The 20,181-nt window shown below is 37.9% G+C and overlaps 1 protein-coding gene across 19 annotated transcripts in view; it reads right to left on the minus strand.

The window, feature by feature from the left end:
* Positions 1–20,181, minus strand: part of LOC105498726 (TLE family member 4, transcriptional corepressor) — a 155,371-nt gene that overhangs the window by 70,508 nt on the left and 64,682 nt on the right. For 10 of the 19 annotated variants that reach the window (XM_011771011.2, XM_011771013.2, XM_011771008.2 and 7 more), the window contains 2 exons: positions 5,545–5,749; positions 4,268–4,284 (listed from right to left, as the gene is read on the minus strand). In XM_011771011.2, coding sequence (XP_011769313.1) covers positions 4,268–4,284; positions 5,545–5,749 — 222 coding nt within the window. The remainder of the gene's footprint in view (positions 1–4,267; positions 4,285–5,544; positions 5,750–20,181) is intronic. The other 9 variants (XM_011771012.2, XM_011771014.2, XM_011771009.2 and 6 more) reach the window with 1 other exon arrangement.

A 20,181-nucleotide genomic window follows, 5' to 3' on the forward strand; every position in this document is an offset into this window, starting at 1 on the left:
TTATACGTAAATTAAAAAAATAAAGTGCACCATCCATACTCATTATGCCAACAAAAATTACAAAAACTATAAAGTTCCATATTGGCGGATGTGTGGAAACATATTCAAACACTGCGTTTGGCATTTTAAATTAGTACAGAGTTTTAGGAGATCAATTTGGCACTGCACAAGTCACTAAAAATGATCATACTCTTTGATGATGCATCCAGCACTTTGGGCTTGAAGACATTCCAATGAAATAACAAAAATAAAAACAACACCACTCAGAAGGAAAAAAAATGTTTGTACTGGGTAAGCATAGGCACACAGGAAAAAAGTACTTCTGCTATATTTCACAGATAAAAAAGGCAAATCCTTCATAGATGCGACCTGAGAAGGTTATTGCACTCAGGATAAAACACAGGAGAAGCAGGCAGATACATAAAAAGGACTTACAAAGTAATACAGAATGCACAATAATAGCAACTTGCTTGAGGCCATGCAGCTAATCAGCATTTGGTGATAGTGAATTTTGCTACTTATATTTAAGCTGGTCTTGATTTTGGTGCCTACTTTTTGCTACCTGATATTGGAATTATGTAAACATTTGGGAACGGAGTGGGAAATAAGACAATTTCTGAACCTCAGATTCTTACCAAGTTTTAGGCAATTTGGGCCTTCACAGCTCTGAATCACTACCCCCATTTCAGTCACTCAGAAAAAAACTGGAGAGTGCTATGGGGAACCTAATGACTCAGGGCAGCTGACTCCTCTTAATGAACTGGAACCTCCATCAAGTGGGAAGCTCCTGGCAGCACGCGGGAACGTCCCCTCTGACACCATTTTAGAGCCCATCACTTTTACCCCTCAGCCCTAAATGAGAGGGGGTGGGCAATGGAAGATTCCATCACCTCAGAAAACATTTCCTTAGTGTCACTTATGCCTTTTCTAGGGATGAGAGAAATGGTTCTCGATACTCCATAAGATGGTGAGAACACTCCCACTTAACCTACTTTGGATTCCTTTTGGAGAGAGAAATTTGGGCTTTCTGCCCTACCATTAAGGGTAAGAGTGGATCACAGTCTGTGTTTCTTGCCATTTTCAGGCCTCAAATGTGGGACTTACTGTTGGGCACATGGAGTCACCAGACAGCCAAGTGACAAGCAAGGAAGGCTGCAGGTGCCATGGTTCTTGACTTCAACAGCCTTACAACACACACTGCTCTAGTTTCTCATCACCAAGGAAACTGATTCTTGGGCTCCTACAGTGCTTTCTCCTTTAGATCCATATTTACATTCTCCACCTTTGTCGAAAAACTTCAGATACAGGTCTGCAAATAACAGGCTTAGGAATGAACTTGGCTACAGGAGCTACAGAAAAAGAGATCAATAAAGCCAACCGCGTGCAATCTGGTGGCCACAGAACTTCCCAGAAGAGAAAGACAAAGGAGAAAAAAGGCCCAATATGCTAACAAGTGAATTTCTTTCATTTTACTTGGCATGTAAAGGTAAAGTACCTTAATTACTTAAATCTTTACAGTAAGTTTAAATTTATAGTTTATAAGCTATTCTGAAATCTGCCCTGTTTAACAATCTGTAACATCAAGAAAACATTTTAAAGTGTCTCTCACAATTAAACCCATCTACAACCTTGTATAAATCAAAATTTTGCTACCATGTCAAAATGTTCCACTGGGGCTGTCTAAGATTGCCCACATCCTCATTACATGCAACACTAATTACTACCAGCAGATTCAGAATTTTCTGCACATTAGAGGCTTTTAGAGGAGCTATAAAAAATTTCAGGCACCATTAATTTAAATTTGTATTGAAATTTCCTTTTGACAGATGGCCAAAAATTACTTATTATTTAGAGTACCAGAGCTGCCTGTTTGCACATTAGAAGAGGAAAGGGAAAAATTAAAAGCAAGAAGGAAATTTATGTCACGTTCATTACCTGTTAAATGTTAAGGAGCATTATCTTGCATAAATAAATTATTTCATACGAGCTCGGCTCCAGCTGCAGGCAACTGGCACGCTCTGGCTGATAAAAACCATCTAGAGTCACACAGCAGACAATCATAAAAAGCCCCCTCTTAACCAGGAACCACTTATGGGAGGACGATCGATGGAACAAGCAACTAAAACTGCTTCTCTGAGCATCACAGAACACATTCAGAAAAATAAGCAAACTATCTCACCTTGTAGAACTATAGTACAGCCCCAGACCTGACGTAATACAACTTCAAATTTGAGAATGGTACCCAACCAAAACATCTATTTATAGATGCCATCCCATAATAAATCAAGGCAAAATCATCAGCCTTTCTTGTTTTTCCCTGGCTTCTAGCTATACAGATACTCATTTCCAGGCTCACCCTGAACGATTATAGATGATTTCAAAACACATCCTTACTCCTGCATGAGGGAATAAGAAAATGTAATTGACACAAAAGTGTGCACCGAAGTATAAATATTTTCACAGTCTTCTGGGAGTGGAGGCTTTTGTTTAGTTCACTGGACTGCCTAAAGGTATATATTTATAATAAGAAGGCAGGGAATGTTTATATTATGACCTCAGAATAACTAGACAGGCTTTCAAAGGCTGGTATCAGTTAATCCTAGTCACTGCATTTACTTACTACTTCCTAAGTACACATGTGTGAAACACTTAATATACTTTGATTAAGAATGCTTTTTTAATCTAGGTAATGATACGTATATGATACAACAAAATACACAACTGCAAATGCATAATTAAATAATTCAATGTGTTCAGTTCTAATTGTAAATGTTGACATTTACATGGAAGTGCAGATGCCCTTTCAAATTACAAAGATTCTTGAAGGGTAAAACAGATAGGCTCAAGTTTTATTTTCCATTACTTAAGGGCACTGAAAAAAAAATTCCTTTTCACTGTAAAACGACAAGGAGTAAAAAGGCATTCAGTGCTAGCACAGTGGTTTTGGGAGAAAATTTTAGCATTCATATACATAGCTCCATTAAAAACTGCAAGATATAACTACCTATACTCCAAAACATTCAACTGATGTAAAAGATAAAGAAACAGACAGCATTTTTACCTCAGCCAATGGTTGAGAACTGTCCTTTCCTTCTAACCAATAAGTAACACAATGGCATATGTAATACAATTATGCATAATACAATGGTATATGTACGTATGTACGTGTGTGTTTATTTTTTGAGACAGAGCCTCACTCTGTCACCAGGCTGGAGTGCAGTGGCGCTATCTCGGCTCACTGCAACCTCCGCCTCCCGGATTCAAGCTATTCTCCTGCCTCAGACTCTCGAGTAGCTGGGACTACAGGCACAAGCCACCACGCCCAGCTAATTTTTGTATTTTTACTAGAGACGGGGTTTCACCATGTTGGCCAGGATGGTCTCTATCTCTTGATCTTGCGATCCGCCCACCTCGGCCTCCCAAAGTGCTAGGATCACAGGCGTGAGCCACCGCACCCAGCCTACAATGGTGTATTTATATTGTGTCTGGTTCGTAAGTGATCACATCAATTTTCATGCTTTACTCATTTCCTGCCATGGCAGTCTATTTTTCTTGTTTGCTTACTAAATAAATTCAGGTATCCTTAGCACATCCCATTGTGGAGGTATAGAAGCATATCCAAACCATCAGACCCTAAATACTTATCCTCTTTCCCTACAACTTGTCTATAAAGAGATACAAAAGGCAGATAAGACAGATGCAAAACCTAAAGAGAATTAACTTGTTATACCAGATACCAAAATGTTAATTTGAAAGAAAAGTTGGTGAAAAAAAGTCACTTAAATTTGAAAGAGAAAATTATTTCCAGTGGTTAAGAAAAAAAAAAAAATGCACCATTCACTTAAACAAATGTTTTGATAAATTTTGTAAGTTGGAACTGTTTCCTCAAATATGAAACTAATATGTATTTCCTTACAAACCAATTTATTTAATTCATTTCATTATTATCTTACAGTCAAAGCCTAAGTGAAGAAAAGCAGTTTTTGTTTTTTTTTTTCACACGGCAAATAATAAAATAAGCAATGCAAGCCAGATCTTGCAATTCAACCCGGGTCAACACATGTGATTCTGATAGAGAAAAGGGACCTTAAAAACAAATAACAAACAAAAAAAACCACACATCTGAAAGTAATTTAAAAAATGCAGTTAACCACTACTAACCAATGAAATCATTCTCTACATCTCAAAGAATTCTTTACTAGATTCATTCAGATCATTTACAGCTCTTTTATAAGCCATTCCTCAGTCTGTAAATTTTGAGTCTTACCTTGATGGAGTCTCTGTCTATATGTAAAACAGCAGCAACACAAGAAGATGAAGTGGTGGGAAGAAGAAAAGAAAAGTACTAGTTAGTTTACATAAAATCATACTAATTTATCGAACTTGAAGATCTCTGCTAAATAATACATTACACAGAGGTCAACTGTGCTGTAAAGTTAATTAATACTGCACAACCAAATTCATAAAGTACCAATCTACCTTTGATACAATTTCAGAAGAACCAAAGCTGGACATTCTTATTATCTGTGCTCCTTACAGACTTTTTCAAAGTGTTTACAATCTTGCATCAACTCTGTACCACAGCACTAAGATAACTGAGTGACAAATCACAGTGTTTCTAATATCAGAGATGGACATTTACGCATATGAGATAAAAATCACTGACCTAATATTTTAATTCATAGTAAGGATGCTGAAACGGGGATATGAGCTTTTAATTATGAACCACACCCTTCGAGCCAATGAACCACCCGTGTGCTAAGTAAATTCCCAGAAAGGAATGCTGGGAGGGACTTTTTCATCTGCATTTCTGTCATTAACAAAAATTATCAGTAAGCACCACAGAAAAACAACAGTCACATCACAATGTTTCTGCACTATCATCTACCTTAGTGGAGGAAGGAAATCAACCTAGAAGGAACACAACTGGCCTTTAAATCAATTAATTGCATAAACAATTATGTTGGTCTTATAGGAGGAAATTAGTTAATTTCATGCTTCTAAACAGACTGGGTGAGAGAGACAGTTAAACCAACAGATTTCATTAATTTGGTCTGTACCTTCTTAATTACTAAGACTACTGAAATTATTTTCTTACCTGTGAGATTTTTACTGCTCTATATAGGCTCATTTGTTTATAAATAATAATTGATTTGGTCAAATATCAAGTGAGCATTTATCAGCAAGACATTCCCCAAAATAAATTCAGTCAAAACTAACTATTAATGCAACACGCTACTTCAAACAGAGCATCATGGGATTTCATTACTGATTTAGAACTGGGGAACATAGGAGGCAGCAAGAAATCAAAGGCAATAGCCAGAAACAGGCCCCTCTGCCTCTGGGGAGTACGTTAGCTCTTGCCAACCACTAGAATATCGTTTGGCAACTGACTACTTGCAGTAATTAATTTACCTTCCAGTAGAAATCCATTGTTTAGTCACCGGTAAAACTAAATTCAGAGAGCATAAACAACAGCATCCAGAACCTACGCTCAGCAGCAGGCAGGTTATCTCAGATTGGCATCCCAAGACACTCACTCACCTCTTTGGTGATCATTGTCATGGTGCTTCTTCTCATCTTTAATTGGAAGATGGGACTGACCTCCTAGAGCACTGGAGAGGGCCAGAAGCCCGGCACTGCTACCAATGGGTGGAATGGCAGGGGGCTGGAGCCCTGAAGGGTGTGGAGTCAGAGGTACGGGTAGACCATGTCCATGTGATAAATGCTGGGCCTGGAGTTGTTGCTGCTGTGAAAAATTAAACACAGATATTGAATTTGCCCCCTATATCCAACCCCTGCCCCAACAGAAACAGAAAGGAGGCACAACTAGGCAGTAAAAAAGCCAACACCTATGCAAGATTTATCATTAACATATCTATTTTTAAAAGGGGGAAGGAGCAAAGGAGCTGTATAGTCGATAAACACTACCTTTCTTATACTTGGAGGTTTTGCACATGCAAAATAAGTAATTTTTAAGTGGTGAAATTATGTAAGTAACTTTCAATCGTTGATATTCAAACATATTTAACAAACCTCATAAAGGCTTTTTTAATCTCAAAAAAATAAAATAAGGCCTCACTATCATACATTTCTAATCAAAACATATACGTGAGTAACTGTTAAAGCAGTTATGTTGAATAAAAAAAGCTGAAAATTGAGAAAATTAGTGTTAAACAGTTCTCCCAGAACCACTGCACAGCATGCAGGGAGAGTTAATTTGAAAGAGAAAACCTGAATTAACAACCCAGAAAAGGAAACTGGTTGCAGCCACCGTTTTAAGCCCTTTAAGTGTCCTCAGCGGTACTTGAGCAAATTACTAAAGAAAATCTAATGTAGCAAGGCTTGGGTCCTCCTGTAGGCTTTCTCAATAATGCTGAAATAATTGGGCACTCTGTGCACGTTTAGTGATGCTCGAATGAAAAGCTAGAGGCCTGCCCTTGTACTCTTCTCTAGCGGCCGACTCTGTGTTGTGACAGGTTTATTTGAGTGGGACTGTGATGCATGCACCAGTAACTGCGCTGACAAGAGTTTAAAGTCATTTTTACCAGCACACTGGCAACACATAGAGAAAGCCCTCAAGAGGCTGGAATGGGTGTGCTTGACCTCAGCCGAGGCTACATCAAACTCTGCTACAGGAACTGCGGTGGGCAAGCCTTGTTGCCTCTTCTGAGTGGGAAGTGGAGGAGAGGAGGAGTTGGTGGTGAAGGAAGGACATTAAATGCATTCCTCAGTAGGAGTCCCTTCAACTCAAACCCTGCTTAACAATATTGTATGACAACAAGTACTGAGTAATTCTCAGGTGAAATTTTGTAGTGACTGAATTTTAGTTATTGTCTTTAAAGAAATCACATTCCAGGCCTAACCTATGATAGCCAAACAGTCCCTTCTGTAATATTCTTTCCAAGCAAAATTTCACAAAATATCGAGAGAAAGAGAGAGAGAGAGAGAGAGAGAGAGAGATCACTCCACCAAGAAAAATCTTGAAATGCTTTTATTAATACCTCAGAGAAAAAAAGTGGACCTTTTTTTCTCCTCTCCAAATTAGGTTTATTTTCTTCCACTCCTGCATGTCTTTCTATGTTTGACCACGAAAGTCCATGTACAGTATTAACTAGCTCTTTTCTCTTACTGACCTGCACCTATGTTCTGGCTACATGCACTTAAAATATAGTCAATAGAATAAAGTATGAACACTTTGAAAAGTAAGTTTACAAGCAGAAAATGGAAAATGGGAGCCACATCTAGATACTCCACCAACCAAGCCCCACCCATGCTCCAAGTCCTGCCGAAGCTTTTCTTAACTGGTTAGTTTTGAGATGAGGTGATTCTCTTCATTTAAGTGGCCAAAATCATGTTCATAATTCTTTACATACTGTTATTCAGTGGGGATCAAAAAGTATGCACACACAATTATATTTCCTAACTGTGCAGAAAATAATGTCTATGAAGAAAATAAAATAGGGACTTGAAGTAAATATATGGCAAATTTGTTTCAAAATATTGTTCAACTGAAATTGCTCCAATTCTTTCTCGTCTGAATTCCCCTAATACACCATGTGTATGGTTTGGACACACAGTCACTTTCTACCTTAGATCAGAGGTCAATGGGCAGGCATTTATTAAGATCCTGCATGCTCGTCTTTCTTACCTCCCTTCTTAGACTCTAAGCACTGAGTCTACATCTCACAAATCCTAGCTAACTGCAGACCCTGAAATATTCACACATTATCTTGATAGTATTAAAAACACATCTATTACATTAGACAAAACAAAAACAAAAACAAAAAAAAGGCCTGGCGCAGTGGTTCACGCCTGTAATCCCAACACTTTAGGAACTGAGGCAGTCAGATCACTTGAGCCCAGGAGTTTGAGACCAGCCTAGGCAACGCGGCAAAATCCTGTGTCTACTAAAAATATAAAAATTAGCAAGGTATGGTGGCACACACCTATAATCCCAGCTACTCAGGAGGCTGAGGTAGGAAGATCACCTGAGCCAGTGAGGTGCAGTGAGCCATGACAGTGAGCCATGATTGCACTACTGCATCCCAGTCTGTATGACAGAGTGAAACCCTGTCAGAAAAAAAAAAAGAAAAAAAAACAAAAAAAACCCTCAGCCAAAACCCAATACCTTTAAAGATTCAGGTGCGTCACTTTTATTCTTTTTCTCCTACAGGATAAAAAATAAGCACCGACTCATCGTTCCATTGGACCAGAACTTTTCAAAGGCAGAAATCTTTGTTATACGTGACATTCTCTACCTGTGTTTTTTCCCCTAAATTCACATCCTTCTGCACCTTTTAGAACAACCTCCACATTACTTATCTAAGTTATACTCACCTACCTCTGCTCAGCTTATGTTTCACCTGTTCCCTACAGCCTTCTCCAAGCAATCTAAGTTTCCAATATCTTATAGGGCTCCCTGTATTATTCACTGGCATATATTGCCTCGTAAAGGTATTGTTATTCATCTGTTTACAGATAAGAAGATCCTGACTTGCCAGAGACTGTGAGACTTTGGAGAGAAGAGACCAGTTCCAGGCCTCTTAGTACCCTGGCACCTAGCTCAGTTCCCTAAACGTAGCGAGAACTCAATACAAAACTCTGATACTACTGAAAATAAAATACTTCTTTGATAGTTACTCTCTGGTTCCAAAAGCAACAGATCTCTTTTATCTAAAAACAAAAGTTCCAATTTCTTAGCAATCAAGACCTTTTGTAAACTACTATGGGCCTGACTCCACTCTACTGTGTAACACCATCCAGGGAACTCTCTGCCCGTAACACCAGCCTATTTAGTGAGACATCTAAACTAGGGCTTAGTTTTACTACTAATCAACGCACACCCACAGAGTACTCTCTCATCTGTCTCTACATGTATAAATTCTACTCATCCTTCTAAGCTAAACTCCTGCCTATTTTCTCGGTGAAGATATCCCTCATCACCCTGGCTCAAAGTAATCTCCACCACTGTCTCTCAATTCTGACACCACTTACGCTCAATACCATTATGATACTTAACAACCCAAGACAAAAAGAGACTTTTTAAATACATATATATGTGCTACGTGTGTGTGTGTGCACAAGTTTGTGTATGCCATACCTTTTAATTAGAGCTATTTAAAAAATATTTCCCACAGTGCCTAGATATTTCTCACACTTAGTAGGTATGCAAACAGATTACCAACTAATATCAGCACTGATTTTATAAACTGATGAATTTTCACTGTATTTTTTTCCATATGTTTCAATCTTTTGAATTTAAAATTAAACTAGAAGAAATAAAAAAGCTGCTTGTACTATAAGCCTTCATTTGGATACTTTAAGCAGCGATAATCTAAAAATGAGTAAAATTGATATTTTTAGTGATCAAACATACAGAACTTGGTGCCCTCATAGGAAAAGTGCATTTATTTTTATTGTTGGTCTTTTAATTTTTAAATTCTTAATTATGAATTATAAATGGGCTTAAATATAACTACCACTAAACTTCCCCTGAACTAATTAATGAACTCAAACTATGGTCATATTTCTACATATATTCAAAGCTTTTAATGACTTAAGCTTCTACTACATACAGAGTTCCCACATATTCTTTACCTACTTTTCACTAATGTTAACATTTTATATAACCACAGAATTTATCAAAACTAAGAAATTAACATCAGCTCATTGCTATTAGCCAAACTAGAGACTTTATGGAGATTTCCATAGTTGTTCCACTAATGTCATTTTTCTGTCCCAGAATCCAAACCAGCATACAACACTGCATTTAGAGAGTCTTTTCCATTTGTTACTATACCAAAATTATAAAGTCCTTTCAAAGATTTTATGAATGGTAACAACCAAACTACAGGCATACTGTCTAACAGTATATACCCTGATCTTAAGGAAGAATAAATGAGAGGCAGCTACCATAAATTCATGTTTATCAGTCACCGTTTTATATATATACAAAATATCAAACAGAAAAATTATACTCAGGCATCCTGTAGAAGGGAGCAATTTTTATCAAGTGTTTCAAAAATATTACACTATAAGATAAAATGAAAGTAAGTCACCAAAAGGCATGAGACAAAAATGTAAGCTAGAGATATTAAAATATTACGGTAGGCTTTAAAATGTACACATTAATAAATGAGACCCCTTTCTGTACTTAGGGGTCATTTTTAAGCTTCTTCGCAAATTTTCAACTTAGGAACTAGCCTAGAACTAGAGTAGCAGGTATTTTATAACTGATAAGGGTTAGTCAATAAAACATATTAGAAAACATCGTCTTTAAATAACAGCAGTAAGTCACCAATGGCTAAGTAGAACTTTACCTTTTTCTCAACTAAAATAAATGGACTTAATTCATTAAATGTCAAAAATTCATTAAAAATATTATTTCTATTAAGTCTTCTTATCAACAGAGGAACTCAGGATTCCCGGAAAAGGAGTAAGGTTTCCGTGGCTAGTATTCACGTAGCTGAGAGCACCATAATCTAATGGACTGCCCTACGATAAACTGAACGCTCACTGATGTTTCCCAACAGGGTTAAGTCAAAACTGCCCTCTGCCCTCTGCCCCATCTGTGTTAACTACAGAGCAATTAACCTGCCAAGATTTTACTGCTTTATCTTACAGTCCCACTAAGAAACATAAAACCCCATGCCTTTTAAAGACCAAAAGGAAGGGAAATGTATATTAAGAGTACACAGTATAACACAGATTTCTTACTGATGTAATTTAAGATACATTATAAACTAGCAGGATAGATACATATATATATATATATATATATATATATATATATATATATATATGCTTTAGAAGAAAAACAAAACAAAGATCAAGCCAAAGAATTAAAGAGGGCATAGACTGGAGTATTGAAATCAACGTATACTACATAACCACCACTTAGGAAGACCTGCTGAGAAAAATATGTATCATGTTAAAATTCTTCTCGCTATCCTTCCTAGGCCTTTATTATCTTTGGGTGCCTTACTTAAAATTAATAACAAACAAAAGCCTCTCTTATCTCAAACCACAATACAAAATAAACTACTTCTTCCTGTTTCCTTGATGGGCCATTCAAGAAAATAAACATTAAAATGGAGTGAACTTTAAACTTAAGCAAGTACGTACTCCATTAAGATAATTAATTTAATTCTGAAAAATAGCAATGATGTCTGAAAATACACAGCAATGAAGTGGCAGACACAGCCTCAATGCCATTAATAGCTTTTTACTGGATTCTCTGTAACAAAGATTTCCCTGCAGTTTCAAGTTTGGCACAAAGGGCAGAAAAGGACCACTGGAGAATCGAATTCACAAGAAATGTCTTTTGAAATGTTGTCTTTCTGTCAGCAGAAAGAGGAGTTCTTTTTAATCAAAGGTCCCCAACTGCTTGACCACAAGGGACTGACAAGTCATTGACCAAGCAGGAGCTAGCAAGGACAGAGCCACGGTCACCGACATCCCTGGGAATTTTGGGCACTTCCAGTTGAAGGCCAGGCAGCAGTTTTCTTGTTCACCCCCACTCCAACTCTACTACGCTATCAACAGCAGAATAACTCTCAAAAAACATGCATCTTCCTTAGAAACAACAACATCTCAGTAGCAATGAGCACACTTTGTGCTATTTTGGTTTCTAAAAAAAGTGCAAGTGCAAGGTGAACCTGCTGTATCTTGTGCCAGAAATCAAGAAAGCTATCTAGACTAACGGATATTGTGTCAACAGGACAATAGGTCAAATTGAAGGGATCCCTACTGGCAAAACTTGAGACAATCTCAGCATCGTTAAGAATAATGACTTAATAGGTTATAACACATTTTTAAAATACATTTTCAGGAATGGAGTTTTTGGTACCCCAAGAAAACAGGTGAAGATGTGGGGCACTCTGGGGCCAAGGACTAGACAGAGAATGACTCTCAGGCCAGTGCCAGCTCCTAAGTTCACGGCTAGCTGGCTCCCAAGCTACAACCATACTACTCATCCACCAGGAGCTAGCCAAGCTGTGAGCTGCTCGCTCTGAGCATATGTGCCTCAATCCAACCAGGAGACACTGTTCCATTCTAGGAGAGAAGGGAAGACTCAGCAGACCTTGAAAGGAGCCAAAAAGGAAGAGGCAACAGACTCTGAAATAGAGCAGCAAGCACAGGGAAGGGCCCATTACTGGGCTGGTAGCCATACTTCTTGGCTTGTGAAGACATTATTTACTATGGACAGTTGTTCTGCTGGCCTCACTCCTGTCTGTAAGTCAGGCTAGGTGTGAAAAAGCACAGTCTGGCTGACATTTGGGAAGCGTCATAATGAAGTGGCCTCGGAGCGACTGGAATCCTTATCATCTATGTGAACAAGTCACTTAACATTTCTGATGCTCTGTTTCTTCATGTAAAAAGTGAGAACAGTTACAAAATCTACCTCCCAAGGTTGCTGGAAGAATTGTATGACATGATGCATATAAAACTTTAGTATAGTGTATTAGTCTGTTCTCATGCCGCTAATAAGGACATACCCAAGACTGGATAATTTATAAAGGAAAGAGGTTTAATTGATTCACAGTTAAGCATGGCTAAGGAGGCCTCAGGAAGCTTAAAATCATGGTGGAAGGGGAAGCAAACATGCCCTTCTTCACACGGCAGCAGGAAGGAGAAGCATGAGAGCTGAGTGAAGGGGGAAACCCCTCATAAAACCATCAGATCTTGTGAGAACTTACTATCACAAGAATAGCATGGGAAAAATTGCTCTTGATTTAATTACCACTCAGGAGGTCCCTCCCACCACATATGGGGATAGTAGGAACTATAATTCAAGATGAGATTTGGGTGGGGACACAGCCCAACCATATCACACAGTGTTTGGCAAATAATAAACACTCAATAAATGCTGACTGCTAGTATTAAGGAACGGTACCATAAGTCCACCTTTTCATATGCACAGAGAGTGAGGAAGCGAGGAGAGGAGAAAACAGGAAAAGCTCTTTACAGAATATTAATTTGAAAGGAAAGAAGTAACTTAAAATTTACTGTTTACCACGTCAAATGTATTAACTAATGCAGGACAGACTCAGCCATCAGTATTAGAACCACTGGGTCAAAAGTTGCAGGGAAACAGGTTACTCATAGTGCCCAGGTATCACCCGATGGATCATCTAGCTTCACCAGTGATATGATACAACTGGAAATACACATCACCTAGTTAGTATTCCTACTAAAAACACTTAACCTAAATCTAAACTTGAGAAAACAATCAGAAACCATCAGACAAATGTAGACTGTGGAAGAGTCCAGAAAACTGGCCTGGTATTGTCAAAATGCCAATATCTTAAAGCAAAATGCTTTGGGACACTGTGATTTAAAGAAGAGTAAAATGACATGACAGCAAAACAATTTTTGAATTGAATCCTGGATTGAAGAAAAAAGTGCTATTAAGGACATTTTGTGGACAACGGGAGAAATATGATTATGAACTGTAACACTGGTATAGGAATGTGTTGATGGTATTGTGCTTATATAAGAAGATGTCCTTGCTCATAGAAGAAGCACACTGAAATATTAGGGGGTGAAACAGCATGACTGCCTTTTACTTTCAATCAGTTCAGCACATTCCAAAAAGTGCACATGTATTTGTGTGAGTATATAAACAGAGACAGAAAGCAAAAGTAACGACAAGTTAACTGGTAAATCTAGGTGATGAGCATACAGTGTTTGCTTTACTATTCATTCAATTTCCCTGTAGTTGTAGAGGCTGGGAAAATAAGATGTGCCCTTCTTACCTTACTTTAACAAATATGTCTAGAAAAAGCAAAAACTTAAGTGAATATATGGAAAGAAGCAAGAATAAAAAGAACAAAGGAAGAAACTTCTCAGGCTAAGCTTATCTGTAACTCATTCCTGATGACTTACAACATGAGATTTACTACAGACAGAAGACATGCATTTAGAGCAATCCAAGTAAGATTATCACTGAAAGGATAAGTTTCTCAAGCTAAACAAACCACGGATCTCTGTAGTCCTCCAAATCTCTGGACTGGTCTTAAGGGGATGGCAAGTAACAACCAAAGCAAGCAAATCATGAGATCTGTGCCAGCGGCTCCATTGTCCTAACTTGTAGTTTAACTCATGAAGTAATAATGGCAAGAAAAGAAGGGGAAAACTACAAAAACCCTGACTTATTAACTTTCCCATTAGTGATCCCATTAGCATATTTTACGAATTGGCCAAAAGTTTACTAGTAAATGTACAGCTAAGCAGATTAATAATGGAAATACAATTTCCCAGAAGCTTGTTTAAGCTACTTAAGGAAAATTTTTAGAGTCTTTAACATCTTACTGATACCAATGGTTCTATTTTGTGAGTTTTAGTCTTTAAAGTCACCGAGCTAAAGGACTGTACTCGGAAAAGCTTTCTTTAGTTACTTCAGAGTACTTAAAAAAAAAAAAAAAAAAGGTAAAGCTGAGTGAGGCACAGTGGCATGTATGTGCCTGTAGTCCCAGCTACTTGGGAGGCTGAGGCAGGAGGATCACTTGAGCCCAGGCATTTGAGGCTGTGGAGCACTATGATTATACCTATGAATAGCCACTATACTCCGACCTGGGCAAGACAGTCAGACACCATCTCTAATTTTTTTTTTTTTTTTTTTTTTAAGTAAAGCAACATTTAAAAAGCCTATCTACTTTAGGTTGTTCAGGAATCCTGCATTTGATCTTAGAATGTTAGAGGTGGAATGAACCTCAGATGTCTAGGAGACTTGCTTTCCAAAATTTTGACCACAATTTCTGTGTATATGTCTATGTGCATGTGTGTCTACATAGAATATACACGTAAATGAACACAGTTTACCAAACACTACTATGTGCAACATACTCTAGTATTTTCTATTGTCATCTATACCCTTTTGTAATTAAAATTTTAAAAAGTCTACTATGCCCACCGAATGGACTTCACTGTACACTCATGAGTCTCCTGAGCTACAATTTGAAGAACACTAAACCAGGTCCACACTCACATGTGTGATCTCCTAGGTGAAAGAGTCAGTGGGAAATGGTATTAGCATCAAGAAATGGAGCACAAGCCCCTACCATTTAGCCCAGTGATGTACCTGCTGCCCGATTAGGACCCTTTCTCAACTAGGGTGGAAGGGGTAAGCAATCATTCATTCATAAAAATAAATGGAGGCAGCTCCTCTGGGGAAATAACCTTTGAACTGAGACCTGCAGGATGCAAATAACAGCACATTGCAGAAAGCTGGGAGAATCAGAAGCAAGAGAAAGGCAGTTGAGAAGACCCAGAGCAAGACAAACACTTGCCATGACCAGTGAAGAAAAAGGAAGCCTAGTGAGAATCCAGTGAGCAATGGGGAAGTCGGGTAGAATACGAGTATATTCTGGGAATCAGACTGTGCACACTAAGGGTTTTTGACTTTTATTTAAGAATAATGAGAGCTCTAGGCTATGGTGGGTTTTGGGGTTTGGTTTTGTTTTTTAAGCTGAACTTTTAGTTGCTCTTTAACTGGTATAAATCTGGATCGTATCACTTTTTGGTTACATGTGTTGCAAATAACTTCTCCTAGTTTCTGGCTTGTCTACTCATTTTTTTTAAAGTATCTTTTGATGAACAGATGTTTTTCTTTTCAAGTGAGTAATAAATACTATCAATCTTTTTCTTATGGGTTGGGCTTTCTATGACCCTTTTAAGAAACCCTACGCCAAGGGAAAAAAAAAAAAAGATTCCTCCTTTTTTTTTTTTTAAGTTTTAAAGTTCTTTTTAGGATTCTAGGATTGACTTCTGCATATGGTGACATGCATGTATCCAATTCTTTTCCACAAGATTAACCAGGCAGCCCCCCAGTAATATTTACTAGCGTCCATCTTTCTCCCCACTGATCTGCTTGTCCATTCTGACATATACAAGTGAATCAATTTCTTAGTATTTTAGTCTATTTCACTGGCCTATAAGAGGACCAATAAGTATTTTAAGGTTGAGTGTGTAAACCAGCTTAAACTGGCCTTTATAAAGACTAGTAAGTATTTTAAGCTAGAATACTAAAAAATAATAATTTTCTGAATCTGAGAGTGGCAAGAATGAAGGGCAGGAGACCGGCTAGTAGTGCAGGGGTTCAAACAAGAAAATAATGAATAACTTCAATTAGGGTTGCGGCAGTACACGTTGCAAAGAATAGAAGGAGTTGTGTTACTCTGAAGATAGAACTAGAAAGACGTGGTTATGGAAGACAGCAGAGTGAGACTAAGTGGAGGAATTCAGGGCACCGTGGGAATTTGGAACATAAGGAACTGGGTAGATAGTTGTACCATTTACTCAGATGGGGCAGAAGAAAGAAGGAATGGCCATATGAATAGAATTTTGTCTTACACCTTTTTTCAGATTAGAAACTTATATGTTAAATGAAGATAAGCAAAGTGAAAAATAAAATTTAAAGCCACACATAATCTTAGCAGCCAAAGAAAACTACTACTATCATGGTGGGCCTATCCAGTATTTTTTGAATCCATGTTAGCATTTTTAACAAAAACAACATCAAACTATCTTGTGGTTTAATCTGTTTCTTTTTCTGTTTACAATGTATCAAGAACATTTTTCCATATCTTTAATACACCTTGATTACATCATTTCTAACAGCTACATGGTATGCCATTGTACAGATACCTGAGTTCACTTAAGTAGTCCCCTAGTGTTGGGTGTTCAGGTTGTTCCCAATATTTTGATATACATAAGTCATGACATTAACACAGAAATATATATACATCTATATATAGTCATACACCACTTAACAATAGGGATATTCTGAGAAATGAGTCTTCAGGCAATTTCATTACTGTGCAATTATAGAGTATATTTATCTAGATGGTATAACCTGCTACACACATAAGCTATACAATATGGCCTATTAATCCTAGGCTGCAAACTCGTACAGCGTGTTACTGTACTGAATATTGTAGGCAATTGTGTCAGAATGGCATTTATGTATCTAAACACAGAAGAGGTATAGTAAAAATACAGTATAGAAGACAAAAAATGGTACACCTATATAAAGCACTTATCATAAATGAAACTGGCAAGACTGGAATTTACTCTGAATGAGTCAGTGGTGAGTAAATGTGAAGGCCTAGGACATTAATGAATTACCACTACAGACTTTATAATTACTCTACACTGCTACACAAAATTTATTTTAAAAGTAATTTACTATGGTGTTATGACAGCCACAATGTCACTAGACAATAAAATATTTTCAGCTCCATTATAATCTTATGGGACCATTGTCATATATGTGGTCTGTCCTTGACTGAAACATCATTATATGGCATGTAACTATATATTTGAGTTAAGATAGTTCCTCTGCAAGGTATAGAATACCCAAAAATGGCATGAATTTTTTTTTAAAGGACTTTTTATTTCTCACACTACAAGTCCAGGGATGGATGGATGACCTAACATTATCAGGGCTCTGGGTCCCTGATTCATGTGGCCTCCCTTATATCCCATCCCCTCTCATCACAAGATGGCTGCCACAGCTCCACACATTACCTCACGCCTTCACACAACCATATTAAAATGCAGAAAGGAGGATAATTCTCTGTCCATGGGTTTCTCTTAAGAAGAAATCCACATCTTTTTATATTTCACTGACCTGGATAGGGTCACTTGCCCACAGTTCTTCTGTAAGGAAGGCTGGAAAGAGCACCTGGAATGCTTTAGCCTTCACAGCAGAGGGTAGCCTCTGCCTGCAAGGGAGAACCAACAAACAACAAAGCCTGCCTCAACATCTATCTTTGCTCAGAGGCCATTCTGAAGCTATTAGCTGAAGGAAACCCAAGAACAACCTCTGAGCTTTCAAGCCAAGTAGATCGCAACTTAAATTGTTTTTTCCTCTCAACAATTTCTTCTCCCAGATATTAATTTGTGCAGAGCTGTGTCTACAAATTGCTTCGAGTCAACCCAGAAACACTCTAGGGAAATAAAGAAAAAAAGCAACATTACTGCCACTTTGCTTCAGGACCATAGTGGCACTGCCCTTGATGGTCACCGAAAACAATCTGAGCAAAGATAAACTCTAACCATTTTTATGAATCTACCAAGAAAAAAAAAAAGCATGAGAATCACAAGAGGCAGAGTAGCTATGGAGCTGCCTTAAAAAGGATTCAAGAATGTACCATTTTGAGTTTTTTCTTAAGAGTTTGGTGTCAAAGGCACAGTTAGCTCTAACTATTTAGTCAAAACCATTTTTTAAGCTTGCAATATTACTATATCTCATGAAATAATTGTTATTCACAAGTCAGGCAGACAAGGTTTTCTCAAGACAGAGAAATGGAAGCAGAGAAGACATATCACAAAGCAATGAAGTAATTTCAAAGACAGGACTCCCCACAACATAATGGCAATCCCGGTAAGTTCTAACTTGTTTCTATCTCCTCACTGGCCACTGGCCTGGTGGGGGCCCCTTTGTGGTCTTCACCACCAGTCACGTCCCCTGCCTCACCTACTGCTGCCTGCAATTAGAATACTAACAATAGTTCTTAATCAAGAAACCCTCCTACGTAAACTCCTGATTTCCAAGTTTCTGAACAACCACCCTAGAATGTGCCCTTACGCTGCTACGGGCAAATACTTTTTGTCTACATGCACCCCACATGATATTTTGTTATTTCATATCAAGATTTTGCACAGTCTTATTCTCATAAGGCATGGGTTCAAACTTGTTTGTGTCACAGGACCCTTTGTGAACACTCTTCTCCAAAAACTATACATACTCCTCTCCTACCAGCCACACACACACACACACACACACACACACACACACACAGAGGCAATTCTGCAAGCACTCAGGCATCTAACTGACAGCCCAATGCCTAAGCATGAAATTCCAGAAGATCCAAGAACATGGGGTTAAAACACTTGCCTTAATAGCTGTGTTTATAACAACTTTAAGTTCTTGTTTGTAAGAGTAAGATACAACAGACAGGAAGCAACATCACATAAGTCAAGAGCATTCAACTGATCTGTGGGACTAACATAATTCAGACAATTTAGACTAACCACTTAGTATGTGCACCCAGAATACCCAGTTTCCATTTTCCTTCCAACACTGAGCTCTGGCTGGACAATTCTATCAGTGGATCTCAAGATAAAGAGATTATTGATGCCATTGTGAAGGAAAGAACAGGGTCAAGAGAACAAATAAGAGACAAGTGTAGCATAAGGGTTCAATGTGTGAGCTCTGAAGTCAGCTGGAGTTTGAATCCCAGTTCTGCCACTCCTCTTTGCATGGCCTTCAGAAAACAACTTACCTCTTCAAAGCCTTGGTTTCATTATTTGTAAAGTTGGAACAATATTTCCTTCCACATGGGGTTGATGTGAAGATTAAACAAAGTAATGCATGTAAACGCTTAACACAGAGCAAATACTCAATCACGTCTACTATATTTAGTGGCCCCCACCACCTTTTTCAAGAAAAGAATACAAGCCTACAGAGGTGATAAACCTAGAAAAATAACTATGACACAAAAGGACCCCAAGTTTTAAAATAAAAATTCCGTAATCATCAAAACAAATAGCCTTACACAATCATTCAACATTAGACTAGATAGCACTTTAATGGTTATCAGTTCCAGCCTTGCATTCTACAGATTAAAAAACCTAAATGAAATTCCTAATATCATAAGTGAAACCCAGAACTGTGTATTTTCTACCAGTCCATGCACTTCCTTCTCTATCTTGGCTCAAAATTGTAGGGGGAATATCCAAATGAGAAAATATCCCAGAGTACCGTATTTAACAAACATCTATGGAAAATTATTATGAACAAATTACTGCACATTTATGAACAAATAGTTACTGAATATTTATCATACAAATATGTATTGAAAATTATGATACCTATCGTTATAGGCTTCATGGCTATAAAAGTGAATGAGATTTCACTAGCTAGTCAAGGGAAAGTGATGCATAACAAATCAATGGTAAGTGCAATGAGGACAATAAAACAGGCTAATGGGACAGAGAAAGAATTAGAAGCAAAGAGTAAAAAGAGTGCCAGCCAAGGAAGTCCTTCCTCAGGAGATAACATCTGAGCTGACACTCTGAAAAGAGGCATAAGGAAGACCACTCTAGGATCCAGAGGACGGGCCCTCCAGAGTCAGAGGAGCTGGTGCACAAACCCTCAGTTGAGAACACACT

The sequence above is a fragment of the Macaca nemestrina genome, chromosome 14, assembly GCF_043159975.1.
Source record: "Macaca nemestrina isolate mMacNem1 chromosome 14, mMacNem.hap1, whole genome shotgun sequence".
NCBI lineage: Eukaryota > Metazoa > Chordata > Mammalia > Primates > Cercopithecidae > Macaca > Macaca nemestrina.